This window comes from Neoarius graeffei, chromosome 16 (genome assembly GCF_027579695.1).
Source record: "Neoarius graeffei isolate fNeoGra1 chromosome 16, fNeoGra1.pri, whole genome shotgun sequence".
Lineage (NCBI taxonomy): Eukaryota > Metazoa > Chordata > Actinopteri > Siluriformes > Ariidae > Neoarius > Neoarius graeffei.
The window spans coordinates 38,587,700-38,614,666 of record NC_083584.1 but is presented as its reverse complement, the minus strand read 5'-3'; the positions used below and the strand labels follow the sequence as shown (position 1 = coordinate 38,614,666).

The 26,967-nt window shown below is 42.4% G+C and overlaps 1 protein-coding gene across 4 annotated transcripts in view; it reads right to left on the bottom strand.

Moving 5' to 3' along the window:
• si:ch211-199g17.2 (uncharacterized) overlaps positions 1–26,967 on the bottom strand; it is a 184,122-nt gene that overhangs the window by 133,661 nt on the left and 23,494 nt on the right. For all 4 annotated transcript variants that reach the window (XM_060942929.1, XM_060942931.1, XM_060942933.1 and 1 more), the window contains exons 2-4: positions 12,215–12,329; positions 1,145–1,213; positions 905–929 (exon numbers count right to left, since the gene is read on the bottom strand). In XM_060942929.1, the coding sequence (XP_060798912.1) occupies positions 905–929; positions 1,145–1,213; positions 12,215–12,250 (130 nt within the window). In that variant the 5' untranslated portion in view covers positions 12,251–12,329. The remainder of the gene's footprint in view (positions 1–904; positions 930–1,144; positions 1,214–12,214; positions 12,330–26,967) is intronic.

Genomic DNA, 26,967 nt, shown 5'->3' with positions numbered 1-26,967 from the left:
TTTGGCGCATCATAAAATGGAAGATACGACAAAAAAGACCTAAGACAGTTGAGCAACTAGAATCCTACATTAGACAAGAATGGGTTAACATTCCTATCCCTAAACTTGAGCAACTTGTCTCCTCAGTCCCCAGACGTTTACAGACTGTTGTAAAGAGAAAAGGGGATGTCTCACAGTGGGAAACATGGCCTTGTCCCAACTTTTTTGAGATGTGTTGTTGTCATGAAATTTAAAAATCACCTAATTTTTCTCTTTAAATGATACATTTTCTCAGTTTAAACATTTGATATGTCATCTATGTTCTATTCTGAATAAAATATGGAATTTTGAAACTTCCACATCATTGCATTCCATTTTTATTTACAATTTGTACTTTGTCCCAACTTTTTTGGAATCGGGGTTGTACATATACACACACACACACACACACACACACACACACACACATTGCTCAAGGGCACTTCAGCCCAACCTCAGGCCATGGCTGCCCCGTTAACCTAACCGCATGTCTTTGAACTGTGGGGGAAACCGGAGCACCCAGAGGAAACCCATGCAGACATAGGGAGAACATGGAAACTCCACACAGAAAGGGCCCCCGTCGGGCGCTGGGCTCGAACTCAGAACTTTCTTACTGTGAGGCGAAACTTAACCACTACACCACTGTGCCATCCATATGCATATGAATGTGCAGAATACATGAATATACAGATGTTCCTAATAAAGTGTTTGAGCAATGCATGTTGTGTGCACGCATTATATCTCAAGTTCACAGCTTTGGGACCAACTCAAGATATTCAATTCTAGAAATCAAAGTATCCTGTCGTACCCATGTGAGGTCAACCCATAGTACACACATTCATACACAATCACATACAGTATGTAATAAGAAAGGAGTACAAATGACCTGTGTGAAAAAGTCTCGTCACTTCCTGTGGACAGAAACAAAAACAATTTTGTTTAAGCTCATCACATTTCAAATTTTTAGGTTTAGTATTAGTGTTTAATTTGCTGTGTTAATACGGAGCAAATGTGCATGTGAATGGCAGCTGAGGTTAATCAGTGGTTGAATAAACTAACAAAAGGAGCTATGGGGTGTCAAATACATTACATGCAGTGAATATGTTCCAATGCATCACTAACATACCTGCTTATGTCCAGAATTCCGGACATGAGCCTTAAAGTCCTTAATTTTCTCATATTGCATATTGCAGTTCTGTACAGAACAAAGAAATTATTAGAAAAAAGTAGGACACTTCTGAAACATCCAAATAAAAAAAAAATAGAAAACAGAAGAGAGAAAAAAACATGGTATACAGATAATTTGTTAATTGACATGCAAATCCTTATAAATGTACTTTTCTATTAATTACTGATAAATAAATGTATTCCATCCTGTAGACATTTTGTTGCGTGGAACATTTATGCTTTTTTGTATTTGTATGTGCTATACTAATTGGAGTGGTTGTGTGAATACATGCAACACAAGCTTCTACAATTATCATTAATTTTCTTTTTAAATTGTCTGCTGCATTAACAACCTCCCCTTCTCTGCCCCATTGATCTCCGTGAAATAAACAAGCATTCTAATTTAAAAGGGTGTAGGTGCAATAGGTTTATCGAGTCAGTCTCATGTAAAAAGGGATCAGTCTCATAAATTCATTAATTATTAATTCAAGTGTCTAATAGTTTATAGCTAAACTATTAAAATCAGTGGAATAACTTAGTGGTGATGCTGCTATAGTTTTAGAGAGTATTGTAGTTCTAATGTAATACGTTTACTCTAGATCTAGAACATTCATATAACAACCAAATGGGCAAAGTCAATTAGAATACTTGTTGGCAGAGGTTGGCACTCAGTGAATGTTGTAGCAATAAACAGGACACAGTTTACTCCAAAGGTACCATTTATTGAAATAGCTGACACAAATTAGCAAACTAATACTGATCAGATATAGCAACAACAGCAGCCAAGGAATAATTCAATATACAGTGATGCTTGAAAGTTTGTGAACCCTTTAGAATTTTCTATATTTCTGCATAAATATGACCCCCTTGTGCAGCAATAACTGCAACTAAACATTTCTGGTAACTGTTGATCAGTCCTGCACACTGGCTTGGAGGAATTTTAGCCCATTCCTCCGTACAGAACAGCTTAAACTCTAGGATGTTGGTGGGTTTCCTCACATGAACTGCTCGCTTCAGGTCCTTCCACAACATTTCGATTGGATTAAGGTCAGGACTTTGACTTGGCCATTCCAAAACATCAACTTTATTCTTCTTTAACCATTCTTTGGTAGAACAACTTGTGTGCTTAGGGTTGTTGTCTTGCTGCATGACCCACCTTCTCTTGAAATTCAGTTCATGGACAGATGTCCTGACATTTTCCTTTAGAATTCGCTGGTATAATTCAGAATTCATTGTTCCATCAATGATGGCAAGCCGTCCTGGCCCAGATGCAGCAAAACAGGCCCAAACCATGATACTACCACCACCATGTTTCACAGATGGGATAACATTCTTATGTTGGAATGCAGTAGTTTCCTTTCTCCAAACATAACACTTCTCATTTAAACCAAAAAAAGTTCTATTTTGGTCTCCTCCGTCCACAAAACATTTTTCCAATAGCCTTCTGGCTTGTCCACGTGATCTTTAGCAAACTACAGATGAGCAGCAATGTTCTTTTGGGAGAACAGTGGCTTTCTCCTTGCAACCCTGCCATGCACACAATTGTTGTTCAGTGTTCTCCTGATGGTGGACTCATGAGCATTAACATTAGCCAATGTGAGAGAGGCCTTCAGTTGTTTAGAAGTTACCCTGGGGTCCTTTGTGACCTCACCGACTATTACACGCCTTGCTCTTGGAGTGATCTTTGTTGGTCGACCACTCCTGGGGAGGGTAACAATGGTCTTGAATTTCCTCCATTTGTACACAATCTGTCTGACTGTGGATTGGTGGAGTCCAAACTCTTTAGAGATGGTTTTGTAACCTTTTCCAGCCTGATGAGCATCAACAATGCTTTTTCTGAGGTCCTCAGAAATCTCCTTTGTTCGTGCCATGATACACTTCCACAAACATGTGTTGTGAAGATCAGACTTTGATAGATCCCTGTTCTTTAAATAAAACAGGGTGCCCACTCACACCTGATTGTCATCCCATTGATTGAAAATACCTGACTCTAATTTCACCTTCAAATTAACTGCTCACCCTAAAGGTTCACATACTTTTGCCACTCACAGATATGTAATACTGGATCATTTTCCTCAATAAGTAAGTGACCAAGTATAATATTTTTGTCTCATTTGTTTAACTGGGTTTGCTTTATCTACTTTTAGGACTTGTGTGAAAATATGATGACGTTTTAAATCATATTTATGCAGAAATATAGAAAATTCCAAAGGGTTCACAAACTTTCAAGCACCACTGTAAATGGTGATACAATGTATACAAGTAATAATCAGTAGTGTATAAAGCAATAGTCAGTAGTAAGTAGAATAATAACCAGCAGCAAACAGGATGATAACCAGCAGTAAACATGATAACCAAGGCACAAATGGTGATCAGAAGTAATGGGCTATATGCAAGTGTTACAGTGTAGGGAACAAATGAGTGTAGGGGCGAGTGAATGTTAAAATGTGAGAGGGAAATCACGTGTTTGTGTGTGCCTGTGTGAGAGTGTAGGCGTGTGCGTAGCTGCGCACTAACGAGATGAGGAGGAGCTAGGGAGAGAGGCTGTGCACGGCGCGTGGGCAAGAGATAGGTGTGGTATGTGAATGTAGTGCGCAAGCCTTTGTGCCAGGCAACGCCTAAAGGGGGGATGGGCAACAGGGAGACTGCATGAGGGAGAGTAACAAAGGATCTCGTGAGAGGTTGTGTAAAATGTTTGAAAGCGATAGCGATTTTGAAGTAGGAACTCTCCAAATTGAATATTGAGAGGTGAAACCATATACGTATGAACCTATGGCCGTTGCGAAGCAATCGGTGAATGTGGCTCACTGGTGCGGCCTCGGAATCGGACAGCGACTCCGCCGACTCTGACTGCGTTGACCCCGGACCTCAACAAGACTCATGCCCAAACGATTTATCCTCGTAATTATGATAAATTCTTACTTTCGTCGTAATACTAAATAAGAGCCCTTTTGAAGAATAATTAAACCACCCTCCCTAGTGGATATAGACAACGATTACTTGACAGTGCGCCGGTAGGCCACGTTAGCCTGCCATCTGCGGCATTATAATATTTATAGCCTACTCTGAGCGAGGAAATATCCCTTTGTCTCATTTCCACAATGACTGTACAGGATCCCTCAGGATTCTTGACTTGTCAATTGCAAGCAAAAGTAAAAATGTTTACCTCCAATCTTCTCCTTTTTACTTGAGCATTGCTGCTCCGTTTCTTCTTTGACTGCTTGATTTTGTTTCACACGCACAATCCACTCTCTCCGCCTCTTTTCCTCTTTCGGAAAAAGCCAACCCTCTGGCTTCACGCGCACAATCCACTCTCTCCACCTCTTCCGGAAAAAAATAACCCTCTGGCTTCACACGCTGTTAGAATATATGCATAAGCTGCTATGTTCTCGAGCCTGTGTACTAACCTTTTTTTTAACTGCTGTAACCTTTTGATGAACTTGCTGACAACTATGTCTGCACAACTAACCTTTTTTTAACTGCTGTAACCTTTTGATGAACTTGCTGACAACTATGTCTGCACAACTGTTCCTGTTTTGCTGGAGGAAGTGCTAGCCCAATCCAGCTGACAGTGTCATAAGTAACCTATTGCACAATATATAGAATGCTCAAACCTTTCCATATAAGGCTAAACCCAGCTATGTGATATTTGCGACATCTGTATCCTGTCGCCTATAAAAATGTAACCTCTGTTCTTCCCTTGGGAGCATCGCTTCGAATAAACCAGATTTGATTTCACTCGTCTAGTTTATTCCTCTATGCTCCGGAGCGCTCCTATGACTGACACATCAGGACACAGACGGGCCGTAAGAAGTCCCGTTTCTTACACACGCACAATCCACTCTCTCCGCCTCGTCTCCTTTTTCAGAAAAAGCCAACCCTCTCGTTCCGCCTCTTCTCCTCTCTCGGAAAAAGGTAAAAACTACTTCCTGAACCAGTCTCGTTGTTACAGTTCACTGCACAACAATAAGGCATGGTTTTTTTTTTGGGAAATTCCCCGAACGCACATCTCCAATCAAGCCGAACAGCAATGAAAATACATGGAAGTGGACTCAACTCAAGCGGTTTGTTTGTCTTAAATGACGTCATGCACCGAGTGGTCACGAAAATAGCCGAACAGAAATTCGCCACGATCCGTGCCAACTTATTTTAATTATTACTTATTAACAATACTTCTTAGGACCAGAAGAAAATTACAGAGGGTTTAACATATAAAGTTTCAAATGCGCATAAAATTAAAACCGTTGCCTATGAGCTTTAAGAGCTAGTCTCAACTAGGCCTTAAACCCAAACTTCTACCCGACCCTTAGCTACTCCTGAAATCCCAATGTTGAGGGGTGCTGTGCGACAGAGGGAGTTAAAAAGAGAGAGAGAGAACACATGCACGATCTAACTAAATACGAATAGTAAACAAAGCAAATCAAACAACACGCGGTCTAAGACTGACTTTCATGTGAATCAAAATGCATACATTTAAACCATGAATGAATTCAAATAAAACACGCTTCACACTAACTAGCCACAGCTAAGACTAACAATTGCCCAGATGTCAGCCTTACTTGAGATCACTCTTGCTTGGCGACCGAAGGTGCGTTGGTTATCTAAGACAGCGCGTTCCGCAGGTCCAGGAAGAAAACAGTTCTGTTCCTTTTGCTTTTACAGCTCATCAGCTGAAGATCTTCGGTGTCCCGTTGGTCGTCCGATGATCTGGAAGGAATCTTGCTTGTAGTTCGTCAATGTTGTGAAAGGGAAAAGGGATCCAGTCACCTTTTCTCTTTTAAAATGCTGCATGGGCTGTAGTAACTAACCGATTCAGTTATTATTACAACTATGCGAAGATCAAATACATTGAACTTTGGGTAAAGGTCCGGTATCAATAGCTCGTTCTTTGTTCTTCTTTAGCACAGATGCAACGACGTCTCTTTCATGTGTGGGGATCCACCACCAGAGAGAGAGAATTTCGATTCCACCGCGGGTTTTAAAAGCACAATTGTGTCATCACTGTATTTGGTATCCGGTATCATCTCTGTATCCAATACCACTACAGTGAGTGTGAGAAGAATGGGCAGAGATAGAACATGGCATCGAGTACAGGGATTGTTGTGTTCAATGTTGTAACAGTGAAAGGGGAGAAGATGGGCCATAAAGTGAAGCAGGGAATTGTAGTTACTATAGCTACAGCATGGCAGCCCCCTACAAGGGTGTTTCAATTTAAACAGAAAAAGGAGTTTTCCTTATTTTAAGAAAAACAATCAATATTGTCCATTTTTATTCATTGTTGAAATGATGAGAATCATAAAAAGCTGCATCCACTTTGGAAGCTTTGTTTAGATTCTAAGCACTTCTATTTCCTGAAAATATCAGTTGCTACAAGATTTGTTTCAATCAGCAGAAGGTTAAAATTGCATTCTGTTCCAAAAATATGTCTGAACAGGGAGTCAATTTGAGGTAATGAAAATGTTGGTTGAAACTGACTCGTGTCAACTGACAAAGTTCTTTTGTCTTTCCAGGGAGTTAATATGTGGGATTTCTCTCACTTGTCTGTGAAGATTCTCAATCATCCAGGTCATAGTAAACTGTGGGTGGTAGAAATGGGCAACTGGACTTGCTTGAAGATTCTTGAAAACGTTTCACCTCTCGTCCAAAAGGCTTCCTCAGTTCTGTCTGACTAATAGGGAGCATCAGATATTTATCTTCTCCTGGATCAGAATCAGAATTCTGATGACCAGCTCATCTAAGGTGTCACTGAGGCATCATGTTGGTGTGGGTCACTGGAGGCTGGGTGTGAACAGCAAGTCATTAGGGTAATCAAAGGATTGCCCGTTAGGGTGATCAATGGCAATCTGACTCTCTCTGTCCTCCTGTGAGTCACCGAAAACAGCTGGGTCCTGGCGTACATTCATCTTAACAACAAAGGACACTCATTTCAGGATTGTAACGTACGCATTTTAGCCAGAGAGGATCGTTGGTATGAGCGAGGCATTAAGGTGGGGTTTACATTAGACCGTATCAGCGGATCATCAGATTAACGTTTTTAAAACGATTAGCGTGCACACAGCAACGCCAATACACGATTCGCGTGCACACAGCAACGCCAATACACGGATACGCTCGGCTCCGCAGGCATCCTGCGCTCCAAATCACTCCGCCCTGAACAGCGAGTGCCCTCTGGAGGGTGCGCACTCCGGCCCTGCGCAGCTCACACAGCGCGCGAGTGAAGTGCACGAGCAGTGATTCGGGACTGAGCCGCTGTGTGTGTGATCCTAGTGCATATCGGGCATGCGCGTCACTTACCACTTGCAAGTGGAAGGATGGCAAGCCTAAAGACAATCATAACTACACAATGGGCAGTATTTGCATCAGTATTTGCAGTATTTTCATACTTTTATACTCTTTAATGAAAGGTGATATAAGGCGGAAGTCCGCGCCGTTTTTCAGCAGTCGCGTCACATGACCAACGCCAGCGAATCAGGAAGGTGGATGTCACAGTGACGTTGTCCAATGACGACACCAGCTAGAGCTCAGCACAGCGTATCCACGTATCTCAATGTTTACACAGCACCGGACCAGACACGATCTGGATTGAATATGTGGACCCTGGCGGATTCCAGTTTCCAGGCGTTTTAATGTAAACGGACAGTGCATCCGCGAAGAAAACGAGACAGATACGGTCTAATGTAAACTTGGCCTCAAGAAGCCATTTTTGTCAACCTGGAACGGCCATCACTGAACAGAGGTGGGGGTCTAAGACATCATTTGTCAACCATCTACAAGGCGGTCTTGGACACTCTTCCCAGACGGCTGGGTGTACGCCAGGACCCAGCTGTTTTCAGTGACTCACAGGAGGACAGAGAGAGTCAGATTGCCATTGATCACCCTAATGACTCGCCGTTCACACCTAGCCTCCAGTGACCCACACCAACATGATGCCTCAATCAGTACGTTTACATGCGCATCCAAATCGAGCTGCTGTCAGTAATCGAGCAAAGGGTCCCAGCAGGGGTGCCAGAGAAATCCAATCCTACATGCATACTGTGAAATCGAGCTATTGTGTGAGGTGCATTGTGCACCCGAGCCACAGGTGGCGCTACACGCCCCATCGTGTTGGTACACTTCCAGTTGTCGTCATGAAGAGCTATTCAAGAGTATAAACAAAGGGACTACAGGCGAAATTAGCATGTACTGCTATAACCTGGTACAGACATCTGTCCTTACCACAAGGATAATGTTTAATTTGTACAAAATAAACTCTAAATTCTAAGAAGAGTGTTTGTAGTTTGTATGCACGAACAGAAGTGTTCCTAATAAAGTGGGCGGCTAAGGTGAAGTGTCATGCCGACCAAGGCTGTTTTTTTTTTCCCGACCGAGGCTGTTGTGTTTCTCACTTGTGGTCTCATCACTCGTCACTTCCGGAAGGGGCAGTGACTACGTTTACATGCACATCCAAATCGAGCTGCTGTCGGTAATCGAGCTGAAGGTCCCAGCAGGGTGCCAGAGAAATCCAATCATACATGCACACAATGAAATCGGGCTATTGTGTGAGGTGCATTGTGCACCCGAGCCACAGGTGGCACAACACGCCCCATCGTGTTGGTACACTTCCGGTTGTCGTCATGAAGAAGAGCTATTCAAGAGTGTAAACAAAGTTATCAGTTCCGTGTTCTCCATTGCGCGTTTTTCTCCCGTCCATGAATTTTAATATATTCAACTCCTTAAGCTGAATGAGCATGAACTCTGTCTCCTCATTGCTCCAGAAGTGCACGTTTCTGCTTGCCTGTGGCAGTGGGGGCGTGGTCAAGCGCCGGTCTGTGACAGGAGGGCAAAGCCAGGGAAGGTGAGTGGCAGAATCACTACACCTGACGGTAATTAACCTGTGTTTGTGTCTTCCCAGTAACCGCGCCCTATTTAAGGAGGCAGAGGGAGAGCAGAGGGGACAGCTCATCCCAGGACTAGAACACAGCGCGCGCGCGCGCGTGTTTTTCTCTCAAGAATAAAAGTAGGCTGTTAAACTGAAAAGTCTGACAATAAAAAGTCTATTAGTACCAGAAGCTTTGTCCTGCCGTCCTCTGTGCTCCACCCACACTTCAGAGAGCTCTACATCGCCATTTTCTCTTCTTCGTTTGTTCCTCCTGACCTCTTCTGCTGCTCGCTACTACTGTTGTCATGCCGACCGAGGCTGTTGTGTTTCCCGCTTGTGGTCTCGTCACTCGTCACTTCCGGAAGTAGCTCGACAACTAGCTCGATAGGGTATACATGCACAAAGTAGCTCGGCAGAAATCGCATAAACTAGGTCGTGTAGCTCGATTCCGAGAAATCAAGTTCGGTTCAATTTCAGCCGAATTAAGGTGTATACATGGCATTTTGAACTTCGATTTCAGTCGAGCAACGGCAGAAATTTGATTCTCTCTATGTGCATGTAAACGTAGTGAGTGTTGAAGTAAGTAGCTGGACTACGTAGCTCAATAGGGTTTACATGCACTAAGTAGCTCGGCAAAAATCGCATAATCTAGGTCGTGTAGCTTGATTCCGAGAAATCAAGTTCGGTTCAGTTTCAGCCGAGCTAAGGTGTTTACATGCCATTTAGAACTGCGATTTCAGTCGAGCAACGGCAGAAATTCGATTTTCTCTATGTGCATGTAAACGCACTGAATGACACCTTAAGTACGATTCGCACGGGATAAGTATTACCTATGGACCTCTGGTAATTCGCAATTACCCCCGCACCTCTGTGTTATTGTGTGGCGCATTCGGACAGGATAAGCAAAAGTCTGTAATTCACTGAATTTACAGACATTGTGACCGGATGTGTCGTAAGTTCACAGCATCCTGTTTCGTCTTGTAGACAGTAGAGATGGGATTTATGGCTCTTTGATGGGATCCGCATCTTTGTAATCCGTTCTTTGAAAACAGCCGTTCAAAAGACTGGCAAGAACACAAGATTATTTTAATAGGAAAAAACAAACTATTAATGCAAAAAATATATTATTATTAGAAAAATAGATACAACTAGACAAACAGATGAATGAATAAAATACACAAAAATAGAACAAACAAAATGACGATAGAATAAATTAAATGAACGTCCGTGCAAAGTAGTTTTCCCACAATATTATCATTAATATCACACAACAACATTATCAAATATATACAAAACAATTTGAACTATTAGGCAAACAGATAAAACTTGAATAAATAAAAGGCAAATGCTGTTTAGCCTACTTCTTGTCCTTGGGCAAAAGCTTTTTCATCTGAAACACAGTACAGAAAAAGAACGACAGAAAGAACGGCTCCCCCAGCTCGAGACTCGGTTCTCATTGTTCATGCCTAGGAGCCGTTCAAAAGAATCGGTTCGTTCACGAATGTCAGAACACTAGTAGACAGGAGTTCAAAATGCTTATCTGGTTCAAATACGGGATAGGCCTACTACCACTTGCCCCTGAAATGCTGTTTATCAAAATTTCGCCCGTATGCTCCATTATTCACTCCAGAAAAGTACAAGAGACGCGCGTTTAATAATTACAAACACAGACATGCGCATTAACACGGGACTTGTATTACCACTGGACATCTGTGTTTTGCCGAAACACAGTAGGTAATTCGCGGCGGAATTATTACTTGGCAAATTACGGACATGGCGCATTCGCATGGGACTAAGAACTCAGACATTCTCTGCAATTATTCCGAATTACCAGAGGTCCACAGGTAATACTTATCCCGTGCGAATAGGGCTTTAGATGAGCTGGTCATCAGAATTCTGATTCTGATCCAGGAGAAGATAAATATCTGATACTCCCTATTAGTCAGACAGAACTGAGGAAGCCTTTTGGACGAGAGGTGAAACGTTTTCAAGAATCTTCAAGCAAGTCCAGTTGCCCATTTCTACCACCCACAGATTTCTCTCACTTCAGGTATACACTACCGTTCAAAAGTTTGGGGTCACTTTGAAATGTCCTTATTTTTGAAAGAAAAGCACTGTTCTTTTCAATGAAGCTCACTTTAAACTAATCAGAAATCCACTCTATACATTGCTAATGTGGTAAATGACTATTCTAGCTGCAAATGTGTGGTTTTTGGTGCAATATCTCCATAGGTGTATAGAGGCCCATTTCCAGCAACTCTCACTCCAGTGTTCTAATGGTACAACGTGTTTGCTCATTGCCTCAGAAGGCTAATGGATGATTAGAAAACCCTTGTACAATCATGTTAGCACAGCTGAAAACAGTTGAGCTCTTTAGAGAAGCTATAAAACTGACCTTCCTTTGAGCAGATTGAGTTTCTGGAGCATCACATTTGTGGGGTCGATTAAATGCTCAAAATGGCCAGAAAAATGTCTTGACTATATTTTCTATTCGTTTTACAACTTATGGTGGTAAATAAAAGTGTGACTTTTCATGGAAAACACAAAATTGTCTGGGTGACCCCAAACTTTTGAACGGTAGTGTATATTATCTTGAATTCTGTCATCAGATAAACTAGACTACAACTTTTTGTAATCTGTAACTTTGTATCAAATTTCCCTTGAAATTTTTTAATGTCCCCTCAAATGATTTATCCAAGATTCCTTTCTAAAAATATCTTAAACCCCATCAATTTTCCAAAGACATGCTTCCTCAGACACATGAAGACAATCTCTGCATCTTATCAAACTACTCCTCATGCTGGACAGTGGGCACAGGGCAGCACAAGATACCTGGAAGAAAATCGCCATCTACCTTGCGTACAGAAGCTTACAGTCAGCCGTGGCTAGTGTTGATGTGGCTGGGAAGAGAGAATACCACCTTTCACACCCCAAGAGCACAGCCAGATTTGCTTTCCTGGCTTCTAGCCACGGATGGCTGTGGCATTGTCAGGACTTATTTTCTTACACAAAGCTTATTCAAAGTCTAGGAGGAAAGATTATTAAAAGCCCAAGTGGCAATGATCTTGAGGGGGAAGAAAAAAAAACCCAAATTCCACCAACAGTGCTCATGTGTGCCATGTTCCCTTATGTTTGTCCAGTGTGTGGTTTCTAACAGAAGGATCAACTGACCTGGCATAGGAGCTGCAAGGGTTTCATCTTGCTCATATCAGACTGCAGTGAGATTTTTCAGTTTTCCTCCAAGATATGGAAGCTCTTATTCCCAATTCGCATTTCTGTTTACAAGCTAAAAGGGAGAGTGCACACACTAGCTTTAGTCACAGAACAGTAGGGAGGGGAAAAAATAAAAACCCACACACATTCTGCAGAGGTTTCTAGCACACACAAAATAAATACTAGAAATATACTGTACATGTAGCGCACGCGCGCGCGCGCACACACACACACACACACACACACACACACACACACACACTCGCTTTTCGCCCAAATAGCAATGATCTTGGAAGAAAAAAAAATTAAATTCAAACCCCACTGCTGACATGGGCCAGGTTTCCCTTAGGTTTGCCCAAAGTTAAATTTGGGCATTTTGCAAAATCTACATGGTGGAAAGTTTTCAAGCACACATACTGCATCATCATATTGAACTCTATTACTACAGAACTTCATACTTGATTTCTACTTTGGGACCAATCACAACACATTTTCTTTTTATTCTATTCCAAGTAACAAGAAATGTAATGTACTTTGCATATTTTTATATTTACTCCTTTTACTAGCATCATTTGGTGAATCTTTTCAATAACCTTGGCTCTTGTGAAAAGTAAGCAAACCAAGGCAGGAAATATTTCAGTCTAGATGAAGCCAATTCTATAGTCAAATGCACATCATACAAGACTCCACTGGGAAAAAAACCTCTTTTCTTTCTTTAATGGATCGTTAGCACATTAACAATAGTACTGTATTGGATGCACAGGATTAGACTTAAAATCTCACCCCCAATGGAAGTCTGACCATTCCAACAGATATTTCTGTTGTCTTTTAAAGGCAAATAAAATTTTGATAAAATCTGTATATATGGTCGCATACTTGATTCGGTCATGGCTAGCACTGTGCAAAAGAGCACATTAGGTGACATGAGTTCCATGTCAGTATCCAATTTCACTCAGCTAGTTCAGAGCCATCATCATGGAAACTTGCTCATCTTCAAGAAGAGTCAAAAACTCAAGGAGTTGCAGAAATTAGAGTTTTATAGGCTCAAACAACAAAAGCCAAGTTAGTCTGGAGAGTGATTCCCCCCCCCCCATGACAATTTCTTATTTTATGAATTTCTAAAGCAAACAATCCATAGCTCACACCTATATCACCAATTATCTTATTGGCTAGTAGCTCACCAACGCCAGATCACCATTATTAATTTTTTTTTATTGGTCAGTACATCTCTCATTATCCATCTTAATATTCATTAAGTCTCATCTGCTCATGTTTCATTTTCTCACACATTCTTACACCAGTACATGAGCATATGGCCTTGAAAACGTCCTGATAAGATCAGTGCTACATGGTGCAGTGTAGACAACTGCCTAATTAAGAGCACAGGTGGAAATCGGTAGCCATGTCATAATGACATATTAGGAGATAACTCAGAAGAAAACAGATAATGTTTTTAGTAGAAAACAACCTTGACCTCAACCTCAGTTCATAAGCAGGCCAATATGAAATGTACAGGTGCAGAGAAGTTACAATACACACAATTCCGAAGAAAAACAGGTCAGAATGATATTAGCAGAAAACAACCCATCAATTGCACTGTATAAAAGTACGCCAATACAAAAAATTATTATTTTTAAATATATAAACAAGTGTTTTACTAGGAAATTCACCACTCTTATTTTTCATATGAGCCACATCCGGGACATCAAGTAACATTTTCCAATATCCTCACTCATGAGGATATCAATGAATTGTATTAATAAATTTGTATACTTTGTGAATGTGTCCATATAATAAAAAGAAAATTACATGTTGGCTTGAACATAAAGTTCATCATCTTGTGTTGAAAAACTTGTATTTTTCACACAAAATACATCCTGGACCCGAGTGAAATATTTTCCAATACCTTCACACCAATGAGCTCACTCCCAATGTTTTTCCACTGCCTTGACACGTGTTGTCAAAATGGCAAACCGGTTCAAAATTAAAATCCTTTTGATCAACTTATAGCTGTTTTTTATGGATGTGTCCATATAAGAAGAATATTACATGGTGGTGTGAAGATATGAAGAAGTCTCTTATCTTGTGTTGAAAAATATTTCACTCGTTCGCTTTGCTCACTCTTGAAATATGTTCACTACTCAAAGATAAACTTCATATCTTCACATCACCATGTAATATCCTCTATATACATGATTACCTATGAGATATATAATTTTGTCAATTGATTACACATGAAAAATTTCATACCATCAGTGTGGGGTTACAGAAGCCTCTTTAGTGCATGGGATAGTGCATAGTGCAACCTTCAACCCATGTACAGCATACTGATGTTATACTTCCAAAACATAGAAGATACGCAGACCCTCCTATCTTGCACCAAAACACCATTAAGCTCTAACTTGGAAGATATTTATGCTCTGTGTACCATATGACTAAACTCATCTCACAAATAAGCAAACAATGCAAATTCCATCACAGCTGAGCCTGGGCATTCCTTTTAGAAGAAAATATGGATCATGAGTTACTATTAACATTTATTTATTGCATTAAGCAAAATACAGTAAAATCATATACAAATATTCATCATAAAATGGCAACAGTGGAAGTATAAATTACGAGAAACACTGACCTTGGTTATGAAGATGTTTCATTAAAAGGATGTTGCTTTTGTGTATTTAATTAATCACTGGCTATGAAGTTAATTGTTAATGAGATATTGTATGCTGGTTTTTACCTCTATCCCTCAGTTTGGTTTGAAACAAGTGAATTATAACTAGATGTGGCTGGGGTGCCTTACACACAGACACTCATTTGTCTAGGAGCAATAATTTATCTACCAAATGTCACCAAGTGAGGACTTGGACTTTTCTCAAAAAAGGTAAAAAATTGTATCTAAAGAATTGTATTGATTATGGCTGTAAGATGGACTGGACAGGTATAAAGGCCAATTTATGCTGACAACCCAGTCCTCGCAGATAGCGTCGCAGACAGTGTCTGCGTAGCCCCCCCACCTTCGCAGACGCTCTGCGCGCACCTCCCAAAAATTGTGACCACCGCAGAAGCCTCGCAGACAGCGCCGCAGACAAGAGGGCTCTGATTGGTCCACTCTACATCCGCTGTACACGCACTTCCGCTTCCCTACTTTCCCGGTTTGGTCTGTTTTCACGACCGGCATTTTTAAAAACACGAGCGAAGATGGAGCAGCATGAAGAGCGGTTGATTGAGGAAGTACGTACATCTATACGACTCCAGTTCTAGTCATTATTAAAAAAAAAAAGTTCTAGTCATTATAACTAACCGGAGGATAAACACTCCACTAACCACACCCACCAACTACTCCTAGCGACTTCGCGCCCCCTTGCGTTGTGCCGGTAAATAACATCGCGCACGCCTATTATCCCCGCTCAACAATAAATTACAACTGTCTGCGAAAAGCTATCTGCGAAAGCCTTGTCGCACGAGCATGCAGAGGCCATAAGAGTCCATAAATATCTTGCAACAGAACAATCAAGTGAACATCCCCAAGAAGAGTTTCCCCAGATGCATCTTTTTTTGTTGAGTTGTTTTCTTTAAGAGTCAAGTGTAGTCCTGTTTGTATTTTGAGAAAGTAGTTTGTCATTTATATGATCTTGAGAGGGTTCGAGCCCAGCGGCCGGTAAGGGCCTTTCTGTGTGGAGTTTGCATGTTCTCCCCATGTCTGTGTGGGTTTCCTCCAGGTGCTCCGGTTTCCCCCACAGTCCAAAGGCATGTAGGTTAGGTTAATTGGTGGCTCTAAATTGACCGTAGGTGTGAATGGTTGTTCGTCTCTGTGTCAGTCCTGCGATAACCTGGCAACTTGTCCAGGGTGTATCCTGACTCTCGCCCATAGTCAGCTGGGATAGGCTCCAGCTTGTCTGCGACCCTGTAGAACAGGATAAGCGGCTACAGATAATGGATGGAGGGATGGGTGATCTTGAGAGCATTCCAGCAGACCAGTATTAAAGAAAAATCTCTGACCCATTTCTTTCGCCATATCTTTTGGGAGACAACACTTCACAATAGAACCCATCCTGAGAAAGGATTTCTTAAAAAAAATTTCTAGTTACTCTACTAAAATCTCAAAGAACTGCTCATTGACTCATGTCCATTGGCATCCAAGATGTTTACCAGATTCCCAAAATTGACAGATGTGAACTAGCCCACTGACAAACCAAGTGTTAGAGAAATTAAATCTCTCAGGATAGGTTCTATTGTGAGGAGTTGCCTACCAAAAGATATTACAAAAAACCTTTAGTCAATTTCATCTTTAACACTAGTTTATTTACTAAAATTCTCTCAAGCTCATATAAATAATAGGTTCAATTTATATAGCGCCTTTCTAAAAACCCAAGGACGCTTTACAATTATAGATGGGGGGGGAGTCCACCAAATAGGGGTCAGGATGTAATTCCAGTGGTGTAGCAGCCACAGTCCCACCAAAAGGCGCACGAAAACAAGTCCCACACCGCCAGCACAGCCGACGTGATGCCGCCAGCAACATTGCTCGAACACCACGCCATGGATCCACAAAGTGAGCACAGAAGCACCACCACGCAGAGCGCTGGTGTGTCCCAAATCACCTGCACAGCTGCCGCAACGCCACCGAGCAACATCGCTCGGAACATCACACAAGCATTAAAGCACAGAGCGCTGGACAACCACGATGTTAAAATGAGCAACAAGCTCACTGCAGTCCATAGCTGGGAGCACAGGCATCACCCACAGTGAACCAAGGCCTGGAGGGAACCGACACCCAAAACTGGGTCCGGAGCTACACTACAACTGGCGGACAAAAACACTCAAACATCAAACTACACAAACACACAGAAAAAAGAAAAAAAATAAAAAGTAAAAGTAAAAAGGAGAGAAAATAAAATAAAAAAAAGCTCCGGTGAGAAGCGGCAGCCAGAATGCGCACGACGTACTCTCAACCGGAAACGGAAATGGAAAAAAAAAAAAAAAAGACAAACCATGTTCTTAAAGACAGGTGTACTCTTGGCTCATAAAACAAAACCAAACAGAATAAATGCATCTAGGAAGATCTTCATGAAGATGTTCCTCAAACAGTCCATTTTGCTAGACTCTTATAGACTGACTGTCCGATCCAGTCCAGTTGTAACCCAATCCAGTTCTCAGATTCATCTCTACCTCTTTTCGTAAAAGTCCAAGTCCTCATCTAGTGACCTCATTTACTGACCCTATGAGCGAATATTTACATATACTAGTGCATCTCAACCAATTAGAATATTGTGAAAAAGTTTAATAATTTTCCATTACTTATTTAAGAAAGTGAAAATTTTAAAATTACATTAATCTAAAATGTGGAGCAATAAATAGTTACTTGAAGTCGTATAGAGACACACTGGATGAGACTCTCACCCCATCCAAACATGTTTGTATTACAAAAATATACAAGAGTACTCAGAGCACAATATCCCCCGCTGGTAACTATATCTATGCTATAAAGGCCATAACTCTGGTAAAATGCGACTGAATTGGACAAAATTGGAATATGCACATTACCGACATAACAAAGAACCCTGTCAAGTTTCATGAAATTCCTCCAAAAATTGTGAGAGGAGTTGATTTCAGAAGGTGAGTACCCTTCCCAGGACATATGGACGGACATCGCCATGACATAACCCCCCCCCTTTGGGCCTTTCAGCCAGTGGGGGATAAAAAGAAGCACACAATCACCATAATATGCATTAAGCTAAACAACTTCACACCTGAGAATAAAAGTATCAGAACGTTAATTTTTTTGTTTTGTTTTTTTATATAGACTGAAAACATTTGGGTTGGAGATCAGAAGATGAATGAGAATAGATCAGAATTTCAGCTTTTGTTTCCTGATATTTATATCTACATGTGTTAAACACCTTAGAACATGGCACCTTTAATCACAGACCTTCCAATTTTTAGGTGAGTAAAAGTATTGAAAGAGAGTCTGAAAGTAAATAGCGCATGGTATATGGTAGCATATCCCTTGCTTGCAGTAACCGCATCAACCCAGCAGCCCACTGACATCACCAAATGGTTTTATTTTTCTTTAAGCCTAGGTCACAACCGGACGTACGATTTTTTGGCCGTGCAATTTTTGGCGTTTCCCCAAATCGCTGCGTTTTTTTTGTTCGTGGAGAAAGACGCACGTTGGCCGTAAGTTTGTCTTGCAACCTGAAAAAAAACGTAAGCACCCGTGGAGTTTGTTTGACATGACAAAGAACCTCTGCGGCCGGTCTGTGGCCAGTCTACGGCTCGAAAATCAGCACGTCACACGCACGCCCTCCGTGCGTTTCTTGCGGTTTTTTGCACGTAGACCGGCCGTAGGAGCACGTACGGCCGGTTGTGACCTAGGCTTTAGGTGATGCTTTTCCAGACTTGTACCACAGCTTCTTCCAACTGTGTTTTCAGGGGTTTTTCCTCACTTCTGTCTCCTCTTCAAGAGATGAAATGCATGCTTAATTCAGTCTCCCCAGGATTTCGTGGGCCTTTTTTGTGATTGTTGCGGGCTAAAATGTCTGATGTTGCGGGGGGGTTTTCCAAAAAATTGCGATGAAAGTTGCGGTGTTTTTAGGTTTTTGTTGCGATTACATTGCGGGAGGAAGTGAAAGTTGCGGTGTTTTTTAGGTTTTTGTTGCGATTACATTGCGGGAGGAAGTGAAAGTTGCGAGAAATTGTTGCAATTTTCTCTTTTTGTGATTAAAATTGAGTGATATGTTAAATATTAAGTTATTACTGAAAAACTATTGATTAAAAAAACAAAGACACTGAGAAATGGTCCTATAAACAACTTTACCAATATAAAAGATTACCAGGACTACAAAAATGCAGAAAAATAGGTTTTACTTATCCAAATGCACCTGTTGGTTCAAAAGTTAAAGTGCAGAGAACCTCACAGCACAACATGAAGTTACCTTAAAATATAATATAAATGCTTCAGCTTTCATGTAAGAAAAAAAAACTATTAATACTAGTACTGTGTGCAGGCAGTCTCTTCTAAAGACTAAATTAAACAATAATTATAAACTAATAAAATAAGTGGCTCAGGCTTCATAGAAGAAAAAAAAACAATTTGAACAGAATCTCACAGTATGATGCTGAAGCTGCCTAAACAATGGAAAATAAAATACCATTTTGGCAAAAAATGTTGGCATCCATTAATTTCTTGTATTAAGTAAAAAAATAATGTAAAGTGCACACAGTCCTTCACTGTAAACATAACACACTTTCAGTAACGGAATTTAAGCCTATATAAACACTGACTCGCACACAGTGTTGCCAGATACTGCTGACATTTTCCAGCCCAAAATATGTTCAAAACCCACCAAAATGTAATTAAAACCGCCCAATTTGGCAACACTGCTCGCTAGTTTGTTGGCGTCACCTCAAGACGACACCAACGATTGGTCAAATTTGCAGGAAAGTTGCGGTGATTGGATATAATTGCAACACCACCCTGAATTCGCGGGGATTGGTTGAATTTGCGTTGAAGTTGCAAATCGCAACATCGCGAAATCCTGGAGGGTCTGTTAATTGGATTAAAGTCTGTTGATTGACTAGGCCAGTCTAAAAACCTTCCATTTTTCCCCTTGATGAAGTACTTTGTTGTGTTGACCGTGTGTTTTGGGTCACTGTCTTGCTGAATTTTCTTACTGCAAGATGGCACCACAGATGGCTGCCTTGATGTGTTGGTGCGCATTGTTTTGTCATTTGCTTGTAAACTCAGTTCGCTGCTGCAATACTCTAATCTCTTTCACCAGAGAAGAGCTCATGAACATCAGGGGAACAACTCCAGTAGACTTCTACCAACTTTTCTGATGTCATCCGTGGAAATATTGGACATTCTGGTCAAAGGTACTCTCACTCAGATGCCAGAGAAGAAGAAAACATGCTGGTCGCTCATATACCTCCATCGGCATAGACTTTGCACTCCACTACCTGCGATATTTCTCTCCAACCTGCGCTCACTGTGCAATAAACTGGATGAACTCCAGCTGCTGGTGGGGAGAAACTGGGACATTTCTTCATCTTTTGTTTTATGCTTCATGGAGATGTGGCTTTACTATGTTTTCACGTAAAGAGCGACTGGTGCAGTGATGCGTCAGTGATCCTGCAGCACTACTCTCCTGACCTGGAATCATTTTTCATTAATTGTAACCCCTTCTATACTCCCCCCATGAGTTCATGTCATTCATTCTGGTCGGTGCTTACATTCCACCACAGGCCAACGTGCAGGACACACAATGCAAGCTGGCCAACCAGATACTGGATGTGGAGCACACTAACCCCGCACTCCCTAGTTATTGTCTTTGGCAACTTTAACAAAAGGTAACCTCAGCCAAGAACTTCCCAAATACAAAAAGAGTTTATTAAATGCCCAGCCAGGGAGAAGAATATTTTGGATCACTGACTACGTTTACATGCATGTCCAAATCGAGCTGCTGTTGGTAATCGAGCAAAGGGTCCCAGCAGGGGTGCCAGAGAAATCCAATCCTACATGCACAAGTGAAATCGGGCTATTGTGCAGGGTGCATTGTGCACCCGAGCCACACATGGCGCTACACGCCCCATCGTGTTGGTACACTTCCGGTTGTCGTCATGAAGAAGAGCTATAGCGTTGCCAGATACTGCTGACGTTTTCCAGCCCAAAACATGTTCAAATCCGCTAAAATGCACTTAAAACCCCCAATCTGGCAACACTAGCAGTTCCGTGTTCAAGCTGTTAGGCTTGCTCTAACAGACTATGGCTACAAACTGTCCGGCGCAGACCACTGTTTTGTAAGACAACTTATTTTGCACAATAATATTTTTCTAAAGTCCATTTTTTGCTTACAAAAAAATATTTTTTTTTGCTTACAATTTAACTTGTCTTAATAAACACACAAAAAGTTCAATTGTTTTGTTTTTATTGACATTCTTCAGATGTTGGACATATATATATATATATATATATATATATATATATATATATATATATATATATATATACACACACACACACATACATACATACACACACACACACACACAAATACAATGACTTGTTTATGTACACAATTCACAGCTATGCAACAGCTGTACAGATGTATTTGGTGATACAGTAAGTGAGCTAAATTTTAACAGTGCAAACAATGCCACAAAAAGATTCATGCCGTTGTCATGATTCGTTGTCATGCCGACCGAGGCTGTTGTGTTTCCCGCTTGTGGTCTCGTCACTCGTCACTTCCGGAAGTAGCTCGACAACTAGCTCGATAGGGTATACATGCACAAACTAGCTCGGCAGAAATCGCATAAACTAGGTCGTGTAGCTCGATTCCGAGAAATCAAGTTCGGTTCAATTTCAGCCGAATTAAGGTGTATACATGGCATTTTGAACTTCGATTTCAGTCGAGCAACGGCAGAAATTCGATTCTCTCTATGTGCATGTAAACGTAGTGACTGTTACACTTCATTCAACAATGCCCATCATGCCATCCCCCACACTGTACTGGGCCACTCTGACCACTTCATGGTCCACCTGATTCCTATATACAAGCAGAAATTAAAACTGAGGAAACCTGCAATGAGGCTGGGACATCCTACATCAGCTTCTGTGAGGACTGCTACATTCCATCACACAGCAGGGTGAGTTACAATAATAAACCGTGGTTCACAGATGAGCTCAAACAGTTAAGGTTGCAAGAGGAAGAAGCGTTGAGAAGTGGGGACAGGAACAGCTTTAAAGAGTCTAGGAACAGGTTTAACAACGCAGTGAGAGAAGCTAAACAACTATTCTGAGGCTATGTTTACAGTAGACCGTATCTGTCTCGTTTTCTTCGCGGATGCACTGTCCGTTTACATTAAACCGCCTGGAAACGCCGGGAAACGGGAATCCACCAGCGTCCACGTATTCAGTCCAGATCGTGTCAGCTCCGGTGCTGTGTAAACATTCAGAATACGCGGATACGCTGTGCTGAGCTCTAGCTGGCGTCGTCATTGGACAACGTCACTGTGACATCCACCTTCCTGATTCGCTGGCGTTGGTCATGTGACGCGACTGCTGAAAAACGGCGCGGACTTCCGCCTTGTATCACCTTTCATTAAAGAGTATAAAAGTATGAAAATACTGCAAATACTGATGCAAATACTGCCCATTGTGTAGTTATGATTGCCTTTAGGCTTGCCATCCTTCCACTTGCAAGTGGTAAGTGATATGCGCTGGGATCACACACACAGCGGCTCAGTCCCGAATCACAGCTTGTTCACTTCACTCGCGTGCTCTGTGAGCTGCGCAAGGCCGGAGTGCGCACCCTCCAGAGGGCACTCGCTGTTCAGGGCGGAGTGATTTGGAGCGCAGGATGCCTGCGGAGCCGAGCGTATCCGTGTATTGGTATTGCTGTGTGCACGCAAATCGTGTATTGGTGTTGCTGTGTGCACACTAATCGTTTTAAAAACGTTAATCTGATGATCCGCTGATACGGTCTAATGTAAACATGGGCTCAGGAACTCCAACACCAGTTCTCAGCCAACGACTCTGTGTCTGTCTAGAAAGGGCTCAGACAGATCAACTACAAACCTTCAGCCCCCCACTCTTAACTTTTGCCTGGCCAGCCAACTGAATGAGTTTTACCATCACTTTGATAGACAATGGGACTATCCTGATCTCATCCCCCGTGACTCCACATGCCAGCTCCTGCCCACCACCCTACCTCCACTGCTGCCAGGGCCACTCTACAACCTCTCACCCTGGGGAGCCTCTCTACAACCTCTCATAGTGGAGGGTCACCCCCACCACCTCAACTCTCTCCATTCTGGAAAGGGACATCAAGTTCTTTAAGAAGCTGAACCCCAGCAAAGTATCAGGTCCCAACACCGTCTCACCATTTACCCTGGAGCACAGTGTTGATCAGCCATCTCTGGTATTCAGACATCACCACCTCACTGGAGACATGCCATGTGCCAGCCTGATTCAAGGACTCCACCATTATCCCCATCCCCAAAAAGGAAAGGACCACAGAATTAAATGACTACAGACCAATCACCCTGACTTCTGTGGTTATGAAATCCTTCAAGCGCCTTGTGCTTTACCACCATAAAGCCGTCACTGATCCACTCCTGGACCCCATGCAGTTCGCTCGCATACCCGATAGATCTGCAGATGATGCGGTCAACATGGCTCTTCATTTCATCTTCCATCACCTGGACTCCCCAGGAACTTATGCTAGGATCCTGTTTGTGGATTTCAGTTCTGTTTTCAACACCATCATCCTGGCTCTTCTGCAGGACAAGCTCTCCTCCCAGCTAAGTGTGCCTGACTACCTGCAGATGGATCACGGACTTCCTATCTGACAGGATGCAGCATGTGAAGCTGGGGAAACAGGTCTCTGACTTCTGAAACATCAGCACTGAATCCCCCCCCCCCCCCCCAAGGCTGCATCCTCTTTCCTCTACTCTTCTCCCTGTACACCAACAACTGCACCTCCAGGTCATCAGTCTGTCAAGCTCCTAAACTTTGCAGACGACACCATCCTAATTGGACCACTTTCTGATGAGGAGTCGTCTGCCTACACGTAGATGATTGACCATCCAGTGTCCTGGTACAGGCAGAACAACTTGGAGCTCAATGTTCTAAAGACATTGAAGATGACTAGAGATGCACCGATACCACATTTGTGAAAACTGATACGAGTATGAGTACTATCATTTCAGTACTTGCCGATACCGAGTACTACCGATACCGATACTGTTGATGTTATTAAAATATAGGCTACCTACATATCTATAATCTAACACCCGCGGGCCGCTGCAGTGCTCGCAACCACCCACTACAACTCTGCACACTGACATTCAGTACCCAGCAGAGGGAGACAACTAGTCATGAACGAGTGTATAGAGAAGAAGACTCAGCCGTTACAACCAAACGCAACATCGCGTCCCGTGCTCGTGGAGCTCCATACCTGTAGATGGGACGTCAATTTCCTTGGTCTTAGCGTTGCCCTCAACTGAAACAAGTTGGAAAACTCAATCAGCCATTTCTTAAAGCTCTCTCTCTCACTCTTCACTCTTAAACTCTCCCAGTTGGACTCGTACTTAAAAACTCTGCCGGTTGGATTCACCTATACAAAAATCTGATTTTCATTTGTTTGTTAGTGAGTAGCCTGTCCTACAAAACCCTTACCTAGGCGAATAGCCAACATTAAAAAAGGACAACGTTGGGGATCTTAGCGTAGGCCTATCTGCATATGGCAGCGAAAGGGAGTGGAGTGTGGAGAGATGTTTAAAATGACAGTGTTGGGGAAAGATGTTGTGACGGCACTGTTTCATGACTACGCAAACACATCTTCGTCATGGAAAAATGGGTTGTTGTCAAACAATTTTTTTTGTCTTCTGACGAAATTAGCCTACGCTCAATGCTTGAGATTTACAATTTTTTTCCTGGGAGAGGCTTTTTTTCCTCGAACGGATGCTGGCAAAAGGCGCTTCACGGAACACTATCGGCGCATGGTATAGCCTATCATATTATGCTCAAGCCTGAGCTCAACAATGCTTCAGGTTTTTTTTCCTCTCTCGAATGGAACAAAAAGCGCTGCGGGGAACATTGGTATCGGCGCATGGGATCGGCACTGGTATCGGTTCATGGTATCGGCAACTGTTTGACAAGTACGAGTATATTAGTGGAGTATCGGGGCCAATGCCAATGCCAGTATCGGTGCATGCTTAAAGATGACCATAGACTTCAGATGCATCTCTGCCACACCCTCTCCCATCACCCCGCTTGACTCCCCAGCAACCTCTGTGGATTATTCAGTAATTTCAGCAAGCTGGATGGTACGACCTGGTCGTCAGTCATTTCATATGCGAGCCTTGCCAGGTAATGGTAGATCCTGAATTACTGGACTCCTAATTCACCTTCGCTGAAGACTGAAATTCCCCCAAATTAGACTGGATGCATTCTGGCTGCCAATTGACAGAAAAGGTTTCTGTAGACTTCTGAATGAACTCATGGGGGGGTAATAGAAGGGGTTACAATTAATGAAAAATGATTCCAGGTCAGGAGAGTAGTGCTGCAGGATCACTGACGCATCACTGCACCAGTCGCTCTTTACGTGAAAACAGATCCTGCCGCCTTTTGTTTTGCCGGAGTGACCCGTGTTATGGTCCTTACTGAAAGGTGGAAGCCGGCGGCACGGTGGTGTAGTGGTTAGCACGGTCACCTCACAGCAAGAAGGTTTTGGGTTCGAACCCAGCAGCCAGCAAGGGCCTTTCTGTGTGGAGTTTGCATGTTCTCCCCATGTCTGCGTGGGTTTCCTCCGGGTGCTCCGGTTTCCCCCACAGTTCAAAGACATGCGGTTAGGTTAATATGGGATGGCCTTGGGCTGGAGTGCCCTTGAGCGAGGCACCCAACTCCCCATTGCTCCCCGGGCACTGTTAGCATGGCTGCCCACTGCTCTGGGTATAATGTGTGTGTGTGCGCTCATTGCTCACACGTGTGTGTTCACTGCTTCAGATGGGTTAAATGCAGAGAGGAAATTTCACAAGTGTGAGATGAATAAAGTTGTGCTTTCTTTCAATAAAGATTAATGAGCCCATTCCAGAAGTAGCCATGCAAGCCCAAACAAAGACACCATCCATGTCCAACAAGCTTGCATGTTTTTGATCATATAAGCAGATCCATTACGTCTCCACACTTTGGCCTTTCCAATCACTTTGGTAGAGATTAATCTTGGTCCTCAAACTTGTGGCACATCTATCCATCCATCAATTATCTGTAGCCACTTATCCTGTTCTACAGGGTAGCAGGCAAGCTGGAGCCTATCCCAGCTGACCATGGGCGAGAGGCGGGGTACACCCTGGACAAGTCACCAGGTCATCGCAGAGCTGACACAGACACAAACAACCATTCACACTCACATCTATGGTCAATTTAGAGAGTGTGGCTCATCTAGCCTTCTGATTATTATTGCTGAGGAATGGTTTGCATCTTGTGGTACAGCCTCCATTTCTGCTCTCAAGGTCTTCTTCCAATGATGGATTGTGATACCTTCACCACTGCCCTGTGGAGGTAGTTGGTAATATCACAGACTCTTGCTTTTAGGTTTGTGAGGGCTGTGAAGAAATGTTGGTCATCAACTGCTGCCGTTTTCCTTGACTGACCAGTGTTTTTTTTTCCTTCTTTTCAGGACATTTTAAATTGTTGCATTGGCTATGTCCAATGATTTTTAAAATGGTTCCATTTGATTTTCCTTTAAAAAGGCTTGCTTTTCTCCCATATATAGCTCTCTGGTCTTTACGTTGGTTTATCCACTTTAACAACAAATGAAGTCTTCACAGGCAAAACCCAGGGCTCCAAACAAGAATAAGTATTCAGAGCTATTAATTATTTACAAATCAAGCTAACAGGACACACATGGACAACAAGAAACACACTTAGTCATGTGTTCCAATATTTTTGATTACTTGAAAAGTGGGAGGGTTCGTACAAGGTACCATATTCCAGGTTGTTTAACATGTCTACATAGATGTACAGTGTCTTGTACAAATATTCATCCCCCTTGGTGTTTGTCTGGTTTTGTCACGTTATAAGCTAGAATTAAAATTAAAGCCGCAAGCGGCCTCGACGGGCCCTCGCGCCAGCGGCCAAGGGGGGCGGGGGCATGCGTCCCTGCGAAACACCTTCCACAGCTTCTGCGGCAAGAGACATTACTCCCACA